The sequence below is a fragment of the Heliangelus exortis genome, chromosome 11 (genome assembly GCF_036169615.1).
Source record: "Heliangelus exortis chromosome 11, bHelExo1.hap1, whole genome shotgun sequence".
Lineage (NCBI taxonomy): Eukaryota > Metazoa > Chordata > Aves > Apodiformes > Trochilidae > Heliangelus > Heliangelus exortis.
The window spans coordinates 10,543,943-10,561,053 of record NC_092432.1 but is presented as its reverse complement, the minus strand read 5'-3'; the positions used below and the strand labels follow the sequence as shown (position 1 = coordinate 10,561,053).

The following is a 17,111-nucleotide window of genomic DNA, read 5'->3' as shown; positions in this document are numbered from 1 at the left end:
GGTGAGAACAGAGCAGATGAAGCTTTAATTTTAACATGTCCTGTTTCCATGCAAGTGTGTTTTTTAAAAGTGGTGCTATGATGAGAGAAGAAACACAAGTCTGTATATGTCCAGCAATAATAATCCTGTATGAGATACATGATGTAGGATCTGATACAGGTACTTAGCTGTATCTTTTAAACTAAATTTTATACAAGGTATTTGGTGCTGGTGTCCAGCATCTGTCACATGCCCATTAAATCCAAAGGGGTTTTCTAGCCTTGGCTGCTGTAATTGTCCTTGTTTTTCAGTACTTTTGGTCAGTGTTTTGATATTTTCCTGCTTCCACCCAATGGGAGCCAGCCTGGCAAGTAAGATTTGTGCAGGTTTGTGTTGAGAGAGGGAGCTGCATCTTCAGCATTGGCTTCATCCTAATGAGTGCCTTCTTTTACAGCCTACTCCAGTGGGATCTGTTCATGTGGATTCTGGGACATCCGCAGTAACAAGAGACAGTCACATCCACAGGGATCGACCATCGCAGCAGGCCCTACGCAATCAGGTGTGTTGCTCACATCTCCTTCAGCAGCACCATGTTGTTCAGCACCTCTTGTATCAGCACTGGTGTGTCCAGCAGGACCAGGGCAGGGACCATCCCCTTGTGCTTGGCACTGGTGAAGCTGCATTTGGAATCCTGGGTTCAGTTTTGGGCCCCTCACAACAAGAAGGATGTTGAGGAGCTGGAGCATGTCCAGAGAAGGGCAGTGGACCTGGGGAAAGGTTTAGAGCACAAATCTTTTGAGGAGCAACTGAGGGAACTGGGGGGACTGGGAACTGTTCAGCCTGGAGAAGAGAGAGCTGAGGGGAGACCTCCTCTCTCTCTACAGCTCCCTGAAAGGAGGTTGCAGTGAGGGAGGAATAGGCCTTTTCTCCCAAATAAGAAGTGATAGGCCTCAAGTTGTGCCAGGAGAGGTTTGGATTGGATACTGGGGACAATTTTCTTCATGTCCAGGCTGCCCAGAGCAGTGGTGGAGTTACCATTCCTGCAGGGGTTTAAAAGCTGTGTAAATGTGTTGCTGAGGGACATAGTTTAGTGGCCTTGTCAGTGCTGGGTTAACAATTGGACTGATGATCTTAAAGATCTTTTCCAACCAAAATGATTCTGTGATTGTATGATTTCCTCTGAATTCCTCAGGAACCAGAGAAGCCATATGCCATTAGAGGTGGCTGGGGCTGATTCTTGCCTTGGTCATGGCAAGCACAATTCCTGTTTAATTTAGAGATTGTGATTTAAGCAGAATTTTGTCAAAGCACCAGGTTGCTGAAATACTGGTTTGGCTACTGGGATTCCTCAGGATCACAAACCAAGCGGAGTACAATTTAGGATAGGTCATTTTCCTGTAGTTTGAGGGTGAGCTGTTCAATACAGCTCTCCAGCCTGGTCAGACCGTCTGACCTACTTGGCAAAGAACATTCTTTTGGGTGCTTTTACTCACAGTGCTCGAACCATGGAGCCCTCTTGCCCCAGGTGCCCTCTTGCCATGGGCTTTGCAGTTGTGATGAGGATGTGTATGTCCCCTGTACACTCACTGTGTCCTTCCCAGGATGTCCAGTTCATGATTTGGATGTTGCAGAGCATAACGGGCTGCTAGAGTAGGGTCACTCAGAGCAGCTGGGCATCATGGTCCAGATGAACTGCCTTTTTTTTAATTTGAATTTCCCCAGTGTTTTTACTTTTCTATTTGTAATATTTTGTTGGTGTTGAGAGTATGGATTTTCTGCATTAACAGAACTGCTCAGAAGTTCAGTAGATCTCCAACTACCGGCTGCTAGCTAGAGCTGTTCCTGCTCTGACTTGCCAGTGAGTGGTTCTGGGCTCGCTCTGCTCCTCCAGCCACCCTGTGCTGTTCCAGCTCCTTGTCTGCTGGCTCTGCTCCCACTCAGCTGGCACCAGCTGCTTTTGTGGGTGCAGAATCAAGTGTGAAATGTTAATAACCTGTCTGGGCTGAGCTTTCCTTGTTCCCTTCATCTGGACTCTCAATGGTAGAGCAGCTAACATAGACTGGGACACATCTCAAGCCATCAACTACAATCAGGTTGAATACCCCTGGTCAGAAGTGTTGCTTGTAGGCAGTGGGGTTGTTTGGAGCCCGTGTGCAGCGCTGCAGTTATGCATGCTCATTAGCATGGACCAGTTTGTGAGTACTAGTGAAATAATCTGCTTTAATACATTGCCTAATTAATGCATTAACCCCCTTTTTATGGGTGGCAGTCTCCAGTTGTTCTCTTTGACAGCAGGACCCTCTGTATGTCTGAGCAATCTCATTTCTGTTAATGGACAATGATGCCTGGCTTCATTTTCAAGCATGTTGGTTCATAAATTATAGTACAGACCCCAAAGAAATCTGTCCTAGTCCCAAAATATTGTGCCGACAGCCTTCAATCCTTCTTCTGAGTCTCACATATAGTCTCGATGCTGTGTTGCAGAGCAGCTTTTGTTATTTTTTTCACCTCAACATTACTTAGGATACTGAATTATGCGGTGTTCTCCATACGCAGGAAAATCAGTTTCTTCTCACCGAAGTGTAGACAGCTCTCTTCCAAGAGATTTTCCTTTTAAGTATCGAACAAACAATTTTCACAAAAGGAAAAAGTAGGAAAAATAGCCAAGTAGAGGAGTGAATCAGATGCCTGGGTTTTGGTTGGTGACTGCCATGCTCTCCAGATTTAATTGCCTTATTTTTGTTCCCGGTAGTGACAATTGCAGATTCTCTTTTCTAATATTTGGTTCCTAGTAAAGACAGTGATAAGAGAGTGATCATCTTTTTGTAGCTTTTCCTCTCAAAGTGAAAATACCTCTTATCAAAGAGGGGGGAGCTCTGCCCCCTCTGTCTTGAGGTGCCAGTCTCTTGTGTCATAATAGCTGGTAGGATGATGATAAGTGTTAGCAGGAACTTGATGTTCTCAGATTTCATGGGCATCACCTCCTCAGTGTCACTGCTTGGACTGTGCATTAGTGGCTCAGCTCAAGCCTACTTCAAAACCAGTTGTTCCTGTACTCTGCTGTAGAGCTGAAAGAGAAAAATCTGGCTCTTGTGTCTTCTAAAGCCTGTCCTAGAAACTTGGCAGAAGGGTGCTTCTCCTAATGTTGGTGTAGTGTGGTACTACACCATCACCTGGGCTATACAAGTCACCTGATGATTTTGAATCTGTCTTCTACTAGCTTTTAAAACCTGCATTTAAATTCCCCAGTTGTTCATAATCTTGTGAGTTGCAGCCATTAAAAAATTGTTACAAGGGAAGTGCTTCTTATTTGAATGTCACCAAGTACAAAAAATGTAAGCAGCATCTCAGGCCAGCAGGAAGAACATGTAATAGGATTTAACAGGACATACCTGAACAAGACCACCTCTAGGAAAACAGCACCTATGAACTAGATTTAGTTACTGCTTGAAAGAGGAGCATCACTGTGGGTCACTCCTGCAGGGATTCAGGGAGACTTGGGGTTTTTTATTCTGCTTCTTTTCGCATGTGCTCCTGCTCTAGTGTAGTTCATTCAAAGATTTCTCGGATCTTTCTCTGCTTTTAGTTTTTTCTTTTTTTGCAGTGGCACTGAGCCCTTTGGTTTCCCTCTTGTTCTGACTAGGGCTCAGGCTCATCTTCTGTGGCTGCAGGGAGTAACACAAAAAGTAGTGCTGGGCAAAGTCAGGGCCTGGGCACCAGTCTTTGGTTGGCTTCTTCAGCTTCACTGATGGTGACGTGGTATTTATTCACTTGAACTTCTTGTGCCCTGACCAGGTCCATGATGTCTTTGTTCAATACCCCTCCTGCCAGGTTCCTGTGCCCTGGGAGGGTCACTGCTCCTCTGTCCTCTCTTCTTTCAAAATTTCTACTTCAGCTTTGAAATGTGTGCTTAAATTTTTTATAGGCCATCCAGGGAGGTATCTTGTAAATGTGTCACTTAAGGCTTGACTATGTCCTGGGCTGTTGGCCTAAGGCCAGCTCAGCTCTGTCTGTCTGTTCTCTGCTGCCAGGTCTTAGAAGTGTTCCTCCAGCTGGTTGGCACAGTTTAGGTGCACTGAGGTCCACCTGGGTCTTAGGGGAATGCTGGATGAGTTGTCATCAAAGCTGGGCGACCTGTAACGAGCTTCCCATGCGAGTGCAAAGTTTCATTCTGCTAATGAAACAAATGAAATTCTAATACTTTAATTGCCTGAAGTTTGCATCTGATGGGGATACAGAAGAAATTGTTAGCAAAAGTTTCTTATCTACTTTTCTGCAGAAAACCAAAAAGCCACCAACCCTCTCTCCAGTCAAGCAGGTGCGGTGGATGTTTCCTTCTGCACTGTACAGGTGAATCAATGTGTGGAACTGCCTTTTGGTGAAATAAAGTGTGGCTTTGTTTTATGTTGCAAATTTGAGTTTAAAAACATGTAAGGAGGCGGAGCTTGTGTAGCGAACCTTACTACCCTGCCAAGTGCTCTGGAGTGTGTGACCTGAGAGATGTAGTTGAAGATACTGTCAGTGTGTTTCTTTTGTTGCTGAAACCCCTGGACATGAAGCCATTTAAAGAAATAACCTCCTGAGTAGATCTGAGCTTTCTGTTTGTTTAGCAGCTAGAGAATAAATCCATTCCTGCAGTGGAGTACTGCAGACACCACTGAAGTCAAGTATAAGGTGCACTTGGTGAAGAGAAATTTTAGCCCAGCTAGAAGTTTAGATGCCTTGCTTTTTGCAAAGGAACTAACTCACTAACAAACACCTTTTTGTTTCTTCCCCTCGCTCACCTTTTGCCCTCTCTTTCGTTTCTCTCCTGCTTCTGAACCTGTGAGCAGGTGTCATCAGATCGCCGAGGAGAGTGGGAGATCCAGCCAAGCCGGCAGACAAATACCTCGTACTTGACATCTCATTTGGCTGCAGATCGGCACGGGGGATCAGTACAGGTATCTCTTCCTTCTGACGTGTACAGCCTTGATGACAGATTTTGTATTAAAACCCCTGAATTCTCCCCAAATTGCAGTAACATCATGGTCTAGAGAGCAGCTTCACAAGCCAGTTTGATCCTGGCCTGTAAGTGACACTGAAGGTTTTGTGGGACTCGAGCCATGACGGCCAACAGTGTTCAGTGAAAGTTTTCCTCTGAGAGTCTTTTTGAACTCAGATTTGTCCAACTGAACACAGAAAGGAGTGCATTCTAGTAGGTCTGGTCTGTAAAGCACCCCTCTAGCCCCTCCTTGGGGATTCTCTTAGGTCATAAGAGGCAGCTAAAAAAGGATTTGTTGCATAGAAACCCTATACATGTTAGGAAAATAGTTGAACTGCTTGACTGCCTGCTGCTCTACTGTCAGAGCAAGATGGCTGGATGTGCTGGAGAGAAGATGCAAGAGTCATTCAAGCAAACAAGAACTGCCTAACATTGCTGGTGAGGTGAACTCTTTGGCAGAGGTTTTCTTGTGAGAGCTGGCTCTGGTGTCAGACACACTTTGAAAATTGGGTCTGGTGAAACAGAGGCTGGTGCCTGGAGCGGGACAGAGCTGAAGAGACAGGAAGTGCAGGGTGCCCCCAAGTGAAATGCAGATTAAGTGGAAATTTTTACTTATTACTCATACTTGGCTGAATTCAATGTTTTGGGGTTTTTTGCTTTATTAGCCACATTCATTGTTTCATTTGATGTTATTTTACTTAGCAGCAGAGGAACTGAAAGATAAGGAAGAAGTACTGTATGTTTAGTCTGGATCTTGGTCATGAGCAGACAGTGAACTGGAGAAGTGTCCAAGGCCAGGTTGGATGGGGCTTGGAGCAACCTGGTTTAGTGGAAGTTGTCCCTGCCCATGGCAGGGGGGTTGGACTAGATAAACTGCAAAGGTCCTTTCCAACCCAGACCATTCTGATATTCTGTGAATTCATCACTCAGTAAGTATGGAGTAGGTGATTTTATTCATACTTTATTTATGTTAGGGGAATAGTTTCCTTGCAAAAGCCAGCAGAAGCTGTGTCTCCTCAGAAACATTGCTCTGCCAGGGTAGCTGCAACAGTCAGGCAGTCCTAGTCTGACTGTGCCTGGGAGGGTTGCCTACCTGAGCAGTTTATGAGCCTGCATGTGCCACCATAAGCATTACAGTTCTGTTTATCTGTATCTGAGAGCTTGAAGTCTTCTGCTGTGTGTGGCTGCTGGTCTGCAGATGCTTACATTGCATCTCAATGGATACCCCAGCTCATGCTGAACCCTCGGTGGCTTGGTAGCTTTGAGTGGCTATTTCCTTTAAGGCAGAGTTTGAATTTGCCACATCAAAAGTTCAGGCATGTGAAAAAAAAAAAGAGAGAGGAGAAAAGGCAGAGCATTTTATAAAATGAAATTTAGGAAGTGGCAGAAGAAAGTGTGGGAATAGCACAGTGAAGTGCTAGTGTTTTGCAGAGTTGTGTGGGATTGGGCTCTGAGCAACCTGATCTAGTTGAAGATGTCCCTGCAGGGTGGTTGGATTAGATGACCTCCAAAGGTCCCTTCCAACCCTAATTACTGCATGGTTCTATGATAAACATCTGGAGAACCTGAATGGGCCCACAGTGTGATGAGTCTGGGAAGGAGTTTATGAAGAGAACCCAAGGGGCTGTCACTTGAAGAGGGCTCTGAAAACCATGTGAGCTGGGTCCTGATCTGTCCTGGCAGGGACTGGCCACAGGAATTCATCCACAGAAACAACAGGCACTGGTAGGACTTAGGCAGTCAGGGTGAACATGGATAGAGGCACTGAACTTTGGTCTCATACAGGCTTCTTTGGGAATCGTTGTGGCAATGATGAATAACCCAGAAAATATGTGCTCTCCTGGCAAATACAGACCTCGTCTCCAAACTAGGTGCCTAATCCAGTGGCATCCAAGAAATCCCACAGTCTGCTGAGAGGGTGAAAAGAGGCAGGAGCAAACAGAATTATTGCACAGATTTCCCATTCCCACAGCAACCTTATCCAGATGAGGGGAGACACCACATGTTCTGTGTGTGACAGGGTGTTCCTTTGTGTTCCAGGTGGTCAGCTCAACCAACGGGGAGCTGAACGTTGATGACCCGACGGGGGCACACTCCAACGCACCCATAACAGCACAGGCGGAGGTGGAGGTGGTGGAGGAAGCTAAGTACGTTTGCTTTACAAACAGGTTTTCCACTGGTGTGGTCATTAATCCTCCTTCTGGGAAACAAGTTGGGATGTTTCCCTATGCTGAAGCACTCTGTGCTCATGTCCTGTGTCCTTCTCCTTGCATATTGCTGCTTTTGTGCATGGTGCCTTCAGTGCTTCTGCTGCTGCTGCTTCTTTTTTTACACTTGTCGTGGCTGGAGAACGTAACTCTGAACTCAGAGCATGTATTCCTAGATAGAGACTAGCACAAATACCAGAGTAACGGGAACTGATTTCAGGCATCCTGATGAGTGTCCTGGACAGGAGGAGAATGTGATGTACTCTCATGCTGAGAGTGTAGGAGTAGTTTTAGCATAGGTTGATAAAGAGATTGTTGCTCTGAAAGTTAACACTTTATTTCTGGCTGCAAGAATTAGGTGCCAGGTATCCAGAACAGTCCTAGTCCTGCAGGGATGGGATGGTTCTCTCTGAATTCTCCAGGTCCAATCCAGTGGAAGCTGAGAGAGAAACCAGAAGCAGTCATTTTGCTTCTGGGGAAGAGTGTGCTTCCTCTGAGCCGACCTCTGTTGCTTGATGTCAAGAGTGAGAACTGATATACAAAGCTGCTGCTTTGACCATTTGGCCTCCTTTGCACATCTGACACCCATAATGTCACCTTTTGCATGATCCTTAACATGGGACCTTCTCACTGTCTCTGAACTAGACCACGTCCTAGCAGGTCGCACTGTGATCCTGACAGTCCCTGTGCCAAGGGTGAATAGGCCCCAGGGCTGCCTTTGTACTGGTTGGTACTGTGAATTTGGTTATAATTCAACTGGATGACACTGTTGTCTCTTGTCCCACGTTGTTTGTCTCCATCTTTGTGGGAAGCTCTGTTAGGAAGGGTGAGAAGGAGAACTGGCAGGCATGAGAAAGGGCGTGTTGATGGGAAAGGTCCCTAGGGATGTGTCAGGCTGAAGCCAGTGCCAGTTGTCCTGGAGATCTGCTGCCTGTTTCTCTGTCCCTCTGGAAGCACTTTGGTGTGGTCCTGCTCACTGCAGCTGGCCTGGGCGTGATCCTGGCAGCAACAAGACACACCTCCTCCCAGCTCAAGGGGCAAGCCTTGATTTTGGTGGAGGCTCCTCATCAAGTACAGCAAGATGGGGGAAATCTTGAGGTGCAACTTGCGGAGTTGGCGATATTTCTCCTAGATGTGTGCAGTGTGGCACCCCTGGCTTGGTGTCACAGGCTCTGTCTTGGTCAGACTGAAGTGGATCCCCCCTGGGGCACACAGCTTGGGGTTGCTTCTGAGAAGGATAGGGAAGATTGCCACCCTTAAGAGTCCTCAATCCAATGCAAGAAAGAGTCAGCTGTTAAGATGGGACAACATTTAGCACCTTTTCAGCAAGGCCTGGCCCCATCCCTATGTGCAGGGGAGATGTCAAGACAGGTGAAAAGGAGCATGCCAGAGCCATGCTGCCCTGTCTCACGTGTCTTTGAGCCACGTGGAACTGTTCTTTCTCTCCAGCCCTTGTTTTTGTGGTCCCAAACTGGTTTTGAAGGTGCTGAGCACAGTCTGCTTTGCACTAAGAGGTTCAAGATCTCCTGTCATTCCCAAGTGTAGTCTGCTTCATTTCTCTTGCCACTGGAAGGGCTGACTTCATCTTTCCTTGCATCTGTGATCATAAGTCCCCTCAGATATATGCAGAGGGCAAAGGATTTTTGGTTTCTGCTCTGCAGTAAGGTGGGCCAGAAAAAGCTGGGAGGAGCTGGAGCTGGGGCTCCTTGTGTCAAGATGAGATGCAATAGCAGAAAGGTCTTTCCCTGGCAATCCTGACAGGCAGAGGAGCTGTGCAAATGCTTCTGCTTTGGGGTATGGTGGAGGTGAGCTCCTGCTCCCAGCCCTGAAGGGCAAGTCCCAGGCACAGGTCCCTTCTGCCACTGGAGCTGCAGCGTACAAGAGCAGCTTCCTCTGCCGGTCACCCTGAGCCCCCTTCAGATCCCAGTTCCCTCATGGGGCCAGCACCTTCAAAGAAAACAGGGTGTTTGTCCAAGGCCTCTATCCCCTGGAAAACAAGGCGGTTCTGAGGGTCTCCACATCAAGGGCAGAGGTGGTTTGAGGGCTGGGGGCGGGTGGCGGGCAGGCATGGTGTGTGTCTGCAAGTCTGCACTGCATGTTTGCATGGCTGCAGTGACGCTTTCATCCCACCTCTGTGAACTAATTGCTCTTTCTTCCTTTCTGTGTTTTTTTCTCTACACTCTCTGTAGCTGCCTGAAAATGCTCAACTTGTGGTGAGTCCCTCTCTCCAGTCCACATGCAAGGGGGAGCGGACCAGACTAGACTGGGGTTGGCAAAATCAAACTGACCAAACCCTAAAAAAACCCACAAAGTCAAAGCCAACCCAGAGCTGTTTTGATTTTAGGACTGTGCTGAGGGCCACTTGCAATCCTGGGGAGGGTGTGGGCTATGTCTGAGTGGCCACATTAGGCCAAGCAATTCGGCTGACATGATGGGTGCAAAAGATGGATTTTCATCCTTTTTTCTTTGACTTTCCATCTCCCCCAAACTGTTATGTCCGTGAGCAGATGATGTCTAATGGAGCTGGGCAGAGTCGGGACCAGGCTTGCCGAGCGTCTTGCAGGGATTCCTCATGCAGATGGTTACCTAGGGAAACGCTGGGTATCGAGGGGAGGGGGACAGTCGCTTTCTTAGAGAGTTTCATTTGAAGAAGCATGGGCCACGGCTTGCAGCATCAGAGAAGATGGAAAGATGTGGCTATGGAGTCCTAGTTAGTGACAGAGCCCATGCTTGGAGGGGCTGGTGGGGGGGGACGGCTCCTTTCCAAAAACCGGCAGCTACCAGCCAAGGGTGCATTTGAACCACCTTCTCCAGGAAAGAAATGTCAGAGTGGTTGGGATTAGTGTTAGTCCAAGCTCAGCTCAGGCTTACCATTTCATCAGGTTTCTGAAGATGCAGCTGTAGTGTCCCAGTCTCAAGGTGAGCTGTGGAGATGTTCCCTGTCTCTCCTGTCCCTCTGGGAATCCACGTACGCAGTAAGCAAAGGACCAAGCAGTGAGCTGGTTGAGGAATTTGTAGGTCCCAAGGAGGGCTGATAGGTGGGAATCCCTACAGAGCAAAGTGACAAAGCCCATGTGCAGTGAGGAATGTCCCTGTTGGGTGGGAGACTGACCACCTCTGCCCTGCTCTCCATAGGCATTGCCTCCAATACCTCTGGCATCTCTGGCTTCTCTGTATGTCGTAGTCTGGGGCTGTTCTCTTGGGCATTGTCTGCATGCAGAGAGATCACATTCTGTAATTGTCAGCCTGCCTTATTTTATTTTGGTGTTTTGCCTCTGCCTGTCTGAGCTGCCAGGACTTCCTTTCCTGAACCCTTTCCCGGACCTCTGAGTAACAGGCTAAAAAGACAGTCACAAGGAAAAACAGCCAGAAGTCAGTCAGCTCCCTTCATTTGGTGCCCAAGGAAATGAGTGCTGCTCAGCCCTCTTCTTCCCTTACCCACCGCATGCAAGATCATCACTCCTGCCTTTTCCATTCTCTTTCCCTGTAACTTCCCTTCCTTACTCACCATTCCCCATCGCTTCATAAAGGAAGGTGGCTGCTGTGGGAGAGAAATACTGGGAGAGGGACAAGGGAGGAGAGGAGAGGAGAGGAGAGGAGAGGAGAGGAGAGGAGAGGAGAGGAGAGGAGAGGAGAGGAGAGGAGAGGAGAGGAGAGGAGAGGAGAGGAGAGGAGAGGAGAGGAGAGGAGAGAGGAGAGAGGAGAGAGGAGAGAGGAGAGAGGAGAGAGGAGAGAGGAGAGAGGGTGTGGGAGAAGGCCTAGGACAATAAAATGCAAGACCAGCCCTGGGATATGGGGGTAAGAGTGCTAGCCATGGGCAGGGGCCCAGGTCAGCATGTCAGAGCACACGCTGCAAACATCAGACTGGGTGGGTTGGAATGGAGTCATCACAGGTGGCTCCAGACCCATGCTTCTGCAAGGACAAGTGCTTTGTTCTTTCTCTTGGATCACCCCTAAACTGAACCTGTTTAGGAACGTAAAGACAAGTCATGGATGTTGAAGTTCCCGTGGCCATTACTGCATGCAGGCCAGAGGAACATGTGGCAGGAGGTGGCCCTCCTCTTGCTGTGGCTGTTTGAGCTCTGCATCTTGTAGGACATTTTGGTCTCCCCAGCAGATACCTGTGCTGGCAGGCTTGGCTCAGGGTTTGGAGAGGTGGTCACCCATCACTTTCACACCCCGAAGTAAAGCTTGTACATCTGGGGCCAAACATCTTCTGGGGTCCAATTGAGAACACGTCTGTTCCTCCAGCTCTGAGAAGTTAGAAGGGTAATACTGACCTTTCAGAGCCACAAATAACCCAACAGAAAATAATTTGGAGATCTCACAATGGTTTTGAATGTATTTTTATGTCTGGCTGTTGGCAAAAGATGCTTGTAGGAAAAAATGGTCTTTGCATACTTGTCATGGTTTAATGCTGGGCTGGCAATTAGCCAAATGACCTGCTCTCTATTAATCCCCCTCCCTGATAAAGAAAGGAGAGAGAATAAGGGAGAGAGACTTATGGGCTGGAAGCTAAACTACACAGCTTTAATGAAGCAGTAATGATAAAAAGGAAAAATTGTTTAATATATACAAATATACAGAAAAACAATACCACATTCCTCCCCCTTCCTCCCAGTAACACTCAGGTCACCACCAAGGCTGCAGGGCAGCCCTGGGAAAGTCCAGGCTGGAGTCCTGGAATCAGCAGCAGTTGGGAGCTGGAGGCAGGAACACACAGATCCAGGCTGGCATGGATCAGGACCACAAGCATAAGAGTGGACAGAATCCTCCCAGGATGGTGAAGCAAACAGGGACAGACGAAGGTGAAAGGCCAAAGGGAAGAAGAGGGCAGGAGGGGTTTGACCCTTGTGATCCCTCAAATTTATAATGAGTATGATGTGTATGGGATGGAATACTCTGTTTGGTCAATTATGGTCATTTGTCTTGTCCACTCCTCCCTAGAGGAGGGTCACAGGTGTGACCTCTACTCCTTTTCTCTTTCTGGAGCCCAAGATGTTCCTCAGAACTGAGCAGTGGCATTGGTTCTGCAGACCATTCTCTAGCAATAACTATAAACATCAAGTGTTATCAGTCTTAGAAGCAGACACTGACTTTTAATTTCAGCAAGTACAGCTGCTTACAAAAGACTTAGCTGAAAGAAGAATTACAAGACAGAAAATTAGCTCTATCCTGGCTCAAACCAGGACAATCCTCATACCCCCTCATGCTCTTCAGCCAGGGCATCCCTTAAACCAGCATGAAAAAATAGTCTTCCAGCATCTCCTGGGCTTCTCTGTAAATGGCTTTTGGCAGCAGGAGAAAGACATGTAGCTCAGGAGCAGAACTTGCACAGAACAAACCCTTCCTTTTGTGCTAAGGGTTCCTGACGGCAGGCTGAGGATAAAAAGGTAGTTATGCCTTAAACTCCAAGAGATTCTGTAGGAAGCTGGCAGGATGAGAAAACCTGCTTTCAGCATATGCCACAGGTGAAACCACCACTCCTCATGGTACAGCTGCGATGGGCGTTTTTCTCCCCACCTCAGCCTCCACCACCCATCCTTCTTGCTTCCCCTAATCCCCGGGCACTGTGCACCTCCCTTGCATTGGATGAGGGGAGAAGCAGGGGTTCTGCAGAGGGGCACTGAATGGTTTATCCAAGGTGGAAGCTCTGGTTAGCGTGAAAGGTTCAGTAAAGAAACCTGGTCCCTGAGCTGAGATCTCTTTGGAGCTTGTCTCTTAAGGGAACAGTGGTGAAAACCCTGTGTCTTGCAGCTGGGAAGAGCAGCCAAGGCTTGCCATCCCAGTCCACTTCCCGCAGGGTTTGGACAGAGGGAACAGAGCATCTGGATCCTTGGTTTATCCTGCTTTCCCAGATGGCTCCTTGTGTTCCTGCCCCAGCCAAGCCTCAGGAGGGAGGCAGCCTCCAGTGCTGTGCCCCACTCTCACCTGCAGCCTTTGGGCAAGCGTGGCCACTTGGCATTGCTGGACTATCAGTCCAGGCAGGTGTTGTCAACCATCCACCAGCACCTGCCTGGGCCCACAGGGATGGCAGGTGGGTCCGGGCCTGGGGATGGGCACACAGAGGTGCTGGTGCATGCAGCTGAGTAGAGGGAAGCCCAGGGTGGCAGGGGACTGTCCCAGAGTACCAGCGTGGGGGTAATTTGCCTTGTCTTTTGTGCCCCAGGTGCTGCTGCTTCTTTAAGAGGAAACGGAAGAAGACGGCTCAGCGTCACAAGTGACCGGTGCCTCCTGGGCCTTGCAGGAACCACCACGCCTGCTGCTCTTGCCCTGTCTCACTGGAAGGGGCTTCTCTTTAGGGGGGAGGATGAGGAATAGGAGGAAGAGAGAGGGGAAAAAAAAAAAAAAAAGTGACTTTTTAAACCAAAAAAAAAAAAGAGAAGAAAATATTCCAAAACAAATCACTCTGGGGTGGATCTGCTGAATAGTCTCCATCGTTCACTCCAAGCCTGAAGCTCCTTTTGGGACCAGGACTGTGGCTGGCTCAGGTCTTGGTCACCCTGGGAGGGGGGCTGGCTGGCTGACCCTCCTTCTCCATGTTTACGGTGAAGGCATTGTTCACGAAAACCTGAGGACTGTGCTTAGTTCCTGCTCACTTCCTGCCCATCCCTCCCCTACGCTCTCTTCTCCTCCATCCTCCCTCCTTCGTTAAGCAAAGAAATTCCATGGGCTCAGCTAGCTGTCAAGAGGGCAGGAGGATGCAGTGCAGGCAAGAGAGCTGAGTGGGAGAAGGGCCCGACTGCTGCCGCAATAAGAGACAGGTTCCCTTTTCAGCTCCTTGGGAACAGTTACACTGTAAAGTGCAAGCTGTGAGAAATTTGCAATCTACTGTTCCAGATAGGGTTTTTGGTTTTTTTCTGGCTCCCTTGACAACTCCCTCCGCTTGATGGTCACAGAGCAATGTGGATTGTTTTAAAGAAGCTGACGTCATTGCACTTTTTATTATTTTTAGCATTTACAGATGCACATTGTATCTGTGGATCTCTGCATGGGCACACGGTGCCAGCACAGTGGGGTGCAAAGGATGCCCTCGTGTGGGGATGTCAAGGACATCTCCATGACCCTCGTGCCAGTCTGGGGTTCCCGATGCCCACCTCGGGCCACACGCTGAGGAACGCATACTTGAATTTGCAATCACCCTTTCTAGCTGCCGGTGAATGTCCCTGCCATGGTTTCCTACACCCTGCCTGACCCACCCGGCCGGTGTCGGCTGGAGGGAGCGGTGTCAGCTTCGCTGGGCCAGAGGAGTTTGTGCTGACTGGAGAGGTAGATCTCGGCTGAGGTGACTGGGAGGCAGCTCCTTCCCAAAGCAGAGGCACTGGGGTGCGGGCAGCCAAGCAGCCTTCTTGAATCCCTCCCATGGGGAGGTTGTGAACACAGACCTTCTGCAAAAAATCATTAGCAAGAGAGAGAATCTTCCCCAGCAGGAGAGAGAATCCTTCGCTGCCTTAAAACCGATTTCATCTCCAGATGGTCAGATGGGTTTGACTGGAATAGCTTTCACATCCTCTTTGCAAGCATAGGTCTGGGGCACCGGAGATGCTGTCCCACCCCACAGGAGAAGCCACGTTTCTCATGTACAGCTTTTGAGCTGAACCAATGGCTGACAAAGGGCTTGGGGTGCTTTGCACATGTGTAAAAAGACAAACAAACAATCTTGCATCCTGCTGCAACGTTTCCAAACTCAGAAGTGGCCAAGATGACCCAGAGGTTACTGCAGATGTGGCAGGACCATGGGAGAACTTGAGGAGCTTAGGGGGAGGTTCTGAGTAAGTTTCTTGTGCTTTGTCTTTCCATGTGTCTTTCCTAATCTGATGAGGTTGGGACTGTTCACTTGAGGGACTTCAGTTGTCATAAACTCTGGCCTAGCTCACCCCAAAAGTCCCAGAGAGCATGAAGGGAGGAAAGGAAGAGACTAGATCTCATTATCTTTTATTTCTTTTAATGATGATCTACATAGTTTGCATGGAGTAGAACTTGTGGGAGGTTTGGTTCCCATGGCTGGACAGAAACAGGCTTAGTGGGCAGGAGATCATCCTGGGCAGTGAGCTTCTGGGCTTGCTCTTTGTCCATCCCTAAAGCAGGCAGATGCTGGTGCAGTGCCAGGGTGGAAAAGCCTTGCTTCCTTGTAGGGCTCCCCATAGGGCATCTCTTCACCATTCTCTGCGTTCTCTCCATGCCTTATCCCGAGGAGCGCATCTTGGAGGCACAGGAATCTTGGCTCATGTGCCCACCTTCCCGTTCTGTAGAGTGCTTTCCTTGAACTGCACCTTTGGCCAGGATGGGAAGGGCACCATTAATGTCCCACTGCCCTCTCATCCCCTCCTGCCAGAGGGAGGACAAGGACTGTGACTGCCTTCCACTCTTCTCTTCCTCAACTCCTCTGCTGCCAGTGGCTTCCAGAAGCCCAGTGTCTGTGCCACAGGCGTTCCCCTCTCTGCTGTAGGAAACCATGGTTTGGCGTCTTGGGAGGAGGGGGGAGAAGGGGCACAGGTGCTCCCTGGGGAGTTGCAGATGGAGCCGGGCCCTGAGACACTTCTGCTGCTGCCCTCCCAAGCCCCACTAAGTGCCTGTCACCAGAACTCGATTCCTTCTGCATCTCCTGCGATGTTTGGTCATTCCTTGCTGCCTCTAGTCAAGGAGCAGCTTGTAGTTGCAGCATATGTAAGTGTTTGCAGGGCGAGGGAGGGAGGGTGGGGGGGAAGGGGCCATCTCAAGAGGTTTTGTTCTTAAATGTTTTTTTTTGTTGTTGTTGCTTTTTTTGGGGGGGGGGTTGGCTTTTTTATTGTTGTTGGGGTTTTTTCTTTTTTTTTGTTTTGTTTTGGGGTTTTTTTGTTGTTGTTGTTTTTAAAGTGAATGTATTTGATTGTTTAGAAACTTTTCCTGACCTTGTTTTTAAGTGGGTTGGTTTGAAAGCTATTTCACAGTGACCCACTGCCGCTTCTTTCTGGAGATACGATGTTCTTTTAATCCTACAATAATGTGTTTGTAGGGGAGGACTGTCCCCCCGCAGCATGCTGGTAATGCTCACTTATACCAAGCCCTCTTGCACTATAATCGTACGTTGGACTCTCCAAAAGGGCAAAGGTGTGGGGTGGCTTTTTTTTAGACCAAAAAAAAAAAAAAAAAAAAGCAAAAAAAAAAAGCAAAAAAAAAAAAAAAAAAAAAAAAAGCAGGTAAACAGCAAGTTCTGTGCTTGAGGAAGCCACTCTCCCCAGGGAGCTGAGAGGTGACAAGGAGACACGAGCCAGACCGAGCCATCCATGCTGTGGCAGAAGCAGGGCATTCAGCCCACCTGGGCAAACTCTCCTCTCCTCACAGAAGCTGTTGGCAGCTGGGAGACCCCCGGAGTGTGATGGGAGGGTGCTGTGGCACTCAGCCACTCTGCTGGCCTCCCCTGTTGAGCTCTCCCACGGTGCAGCCCACCAACGTTGCGATGCAGTCTTCTGAGGTATCAAGTGAGATGATTATTATTTTTTTTTTCAATAAAACATTGCACTGCTGCATTGTTCTCCACGAATAGACCTCTTTATTACCTGACAACGGCACATGTGTTTCCTATTCCTTTGCTTCTCTTGGGCACTGTTGGTAGCCCTCCTCTCATGTGAGGAGCTGCAAGCCCTCCTTTGAGGAGGCAATGCAGTGTGGGACCTTATGGTCCCTTATGGTCTGTTATGGTGACCTTTTTACCACTTTGTTCTTTACAGCCCCACAGAGCTTAGGCCAAAGCATGGTATCCCCAGTCGCTCTTGTTGTGCCTCCACATTCCTACTTCATGCATCCTGGGTAGCAGAATGGCTAAACCATTGGTTACTCAGAACACAAAGATGTCAACCAACCCAAAATGTGCTGTTGTTTGGTCCCCTGTGTTTTGAATCTAATCTACAGCATGTACATCTATGGGGAGAGCAGGTCCAACACATACTCTTGCTCTTAGAAAC

At 48.6% G+C, this 17,111-nt stretch overlaps 1 protein-coding gene across 7 annotated transcripts in view; it reads left to right on the top strand.

Annotated features, from left to right (window-relative positions):
• CSNK1G1 (casein kinase 1 gamma 1) overlaps nucleotides 1-14,100 on the top strand; it is a 107,430-nt gene extending 93,330 nt beyond the window's left edge. For 6 of the 7 annotated variants that reach the window (XM_071754474.1, XM_071754475.1, XM_071754476.1 and 3 more), the window contains 4 exons: nucleotides 434-538; nucleotides 4,812-4,919; nucleotides 7,001-7,107; nucleotides 13,337-14,100. In XM_071754474.1, the coding sequence (XP_071610575.1) occupies nucleotides 434-538; nucleotides 4,812-4,919; nucleotides 7,001-7,107; nucleotides 13,337-13,391 (375 nt within the window). In that variant the 3' untranslated portion in view covers nucleotides 13,392-14,100. Of the gene's footprint in view, nucleotides 1-433; nucleotides 539-4,258; nucleotides 4,330-4,811; nucleotides 4,920-7,000; nucleotides 7,108-13,336 lie in introns of those variants that run through there. The other variant, XM_071754479.1, reaches the window with a different exon arrangement.
• Nucleotides 14,101-17,111: the final 3,011 nt, after the last annotated feature.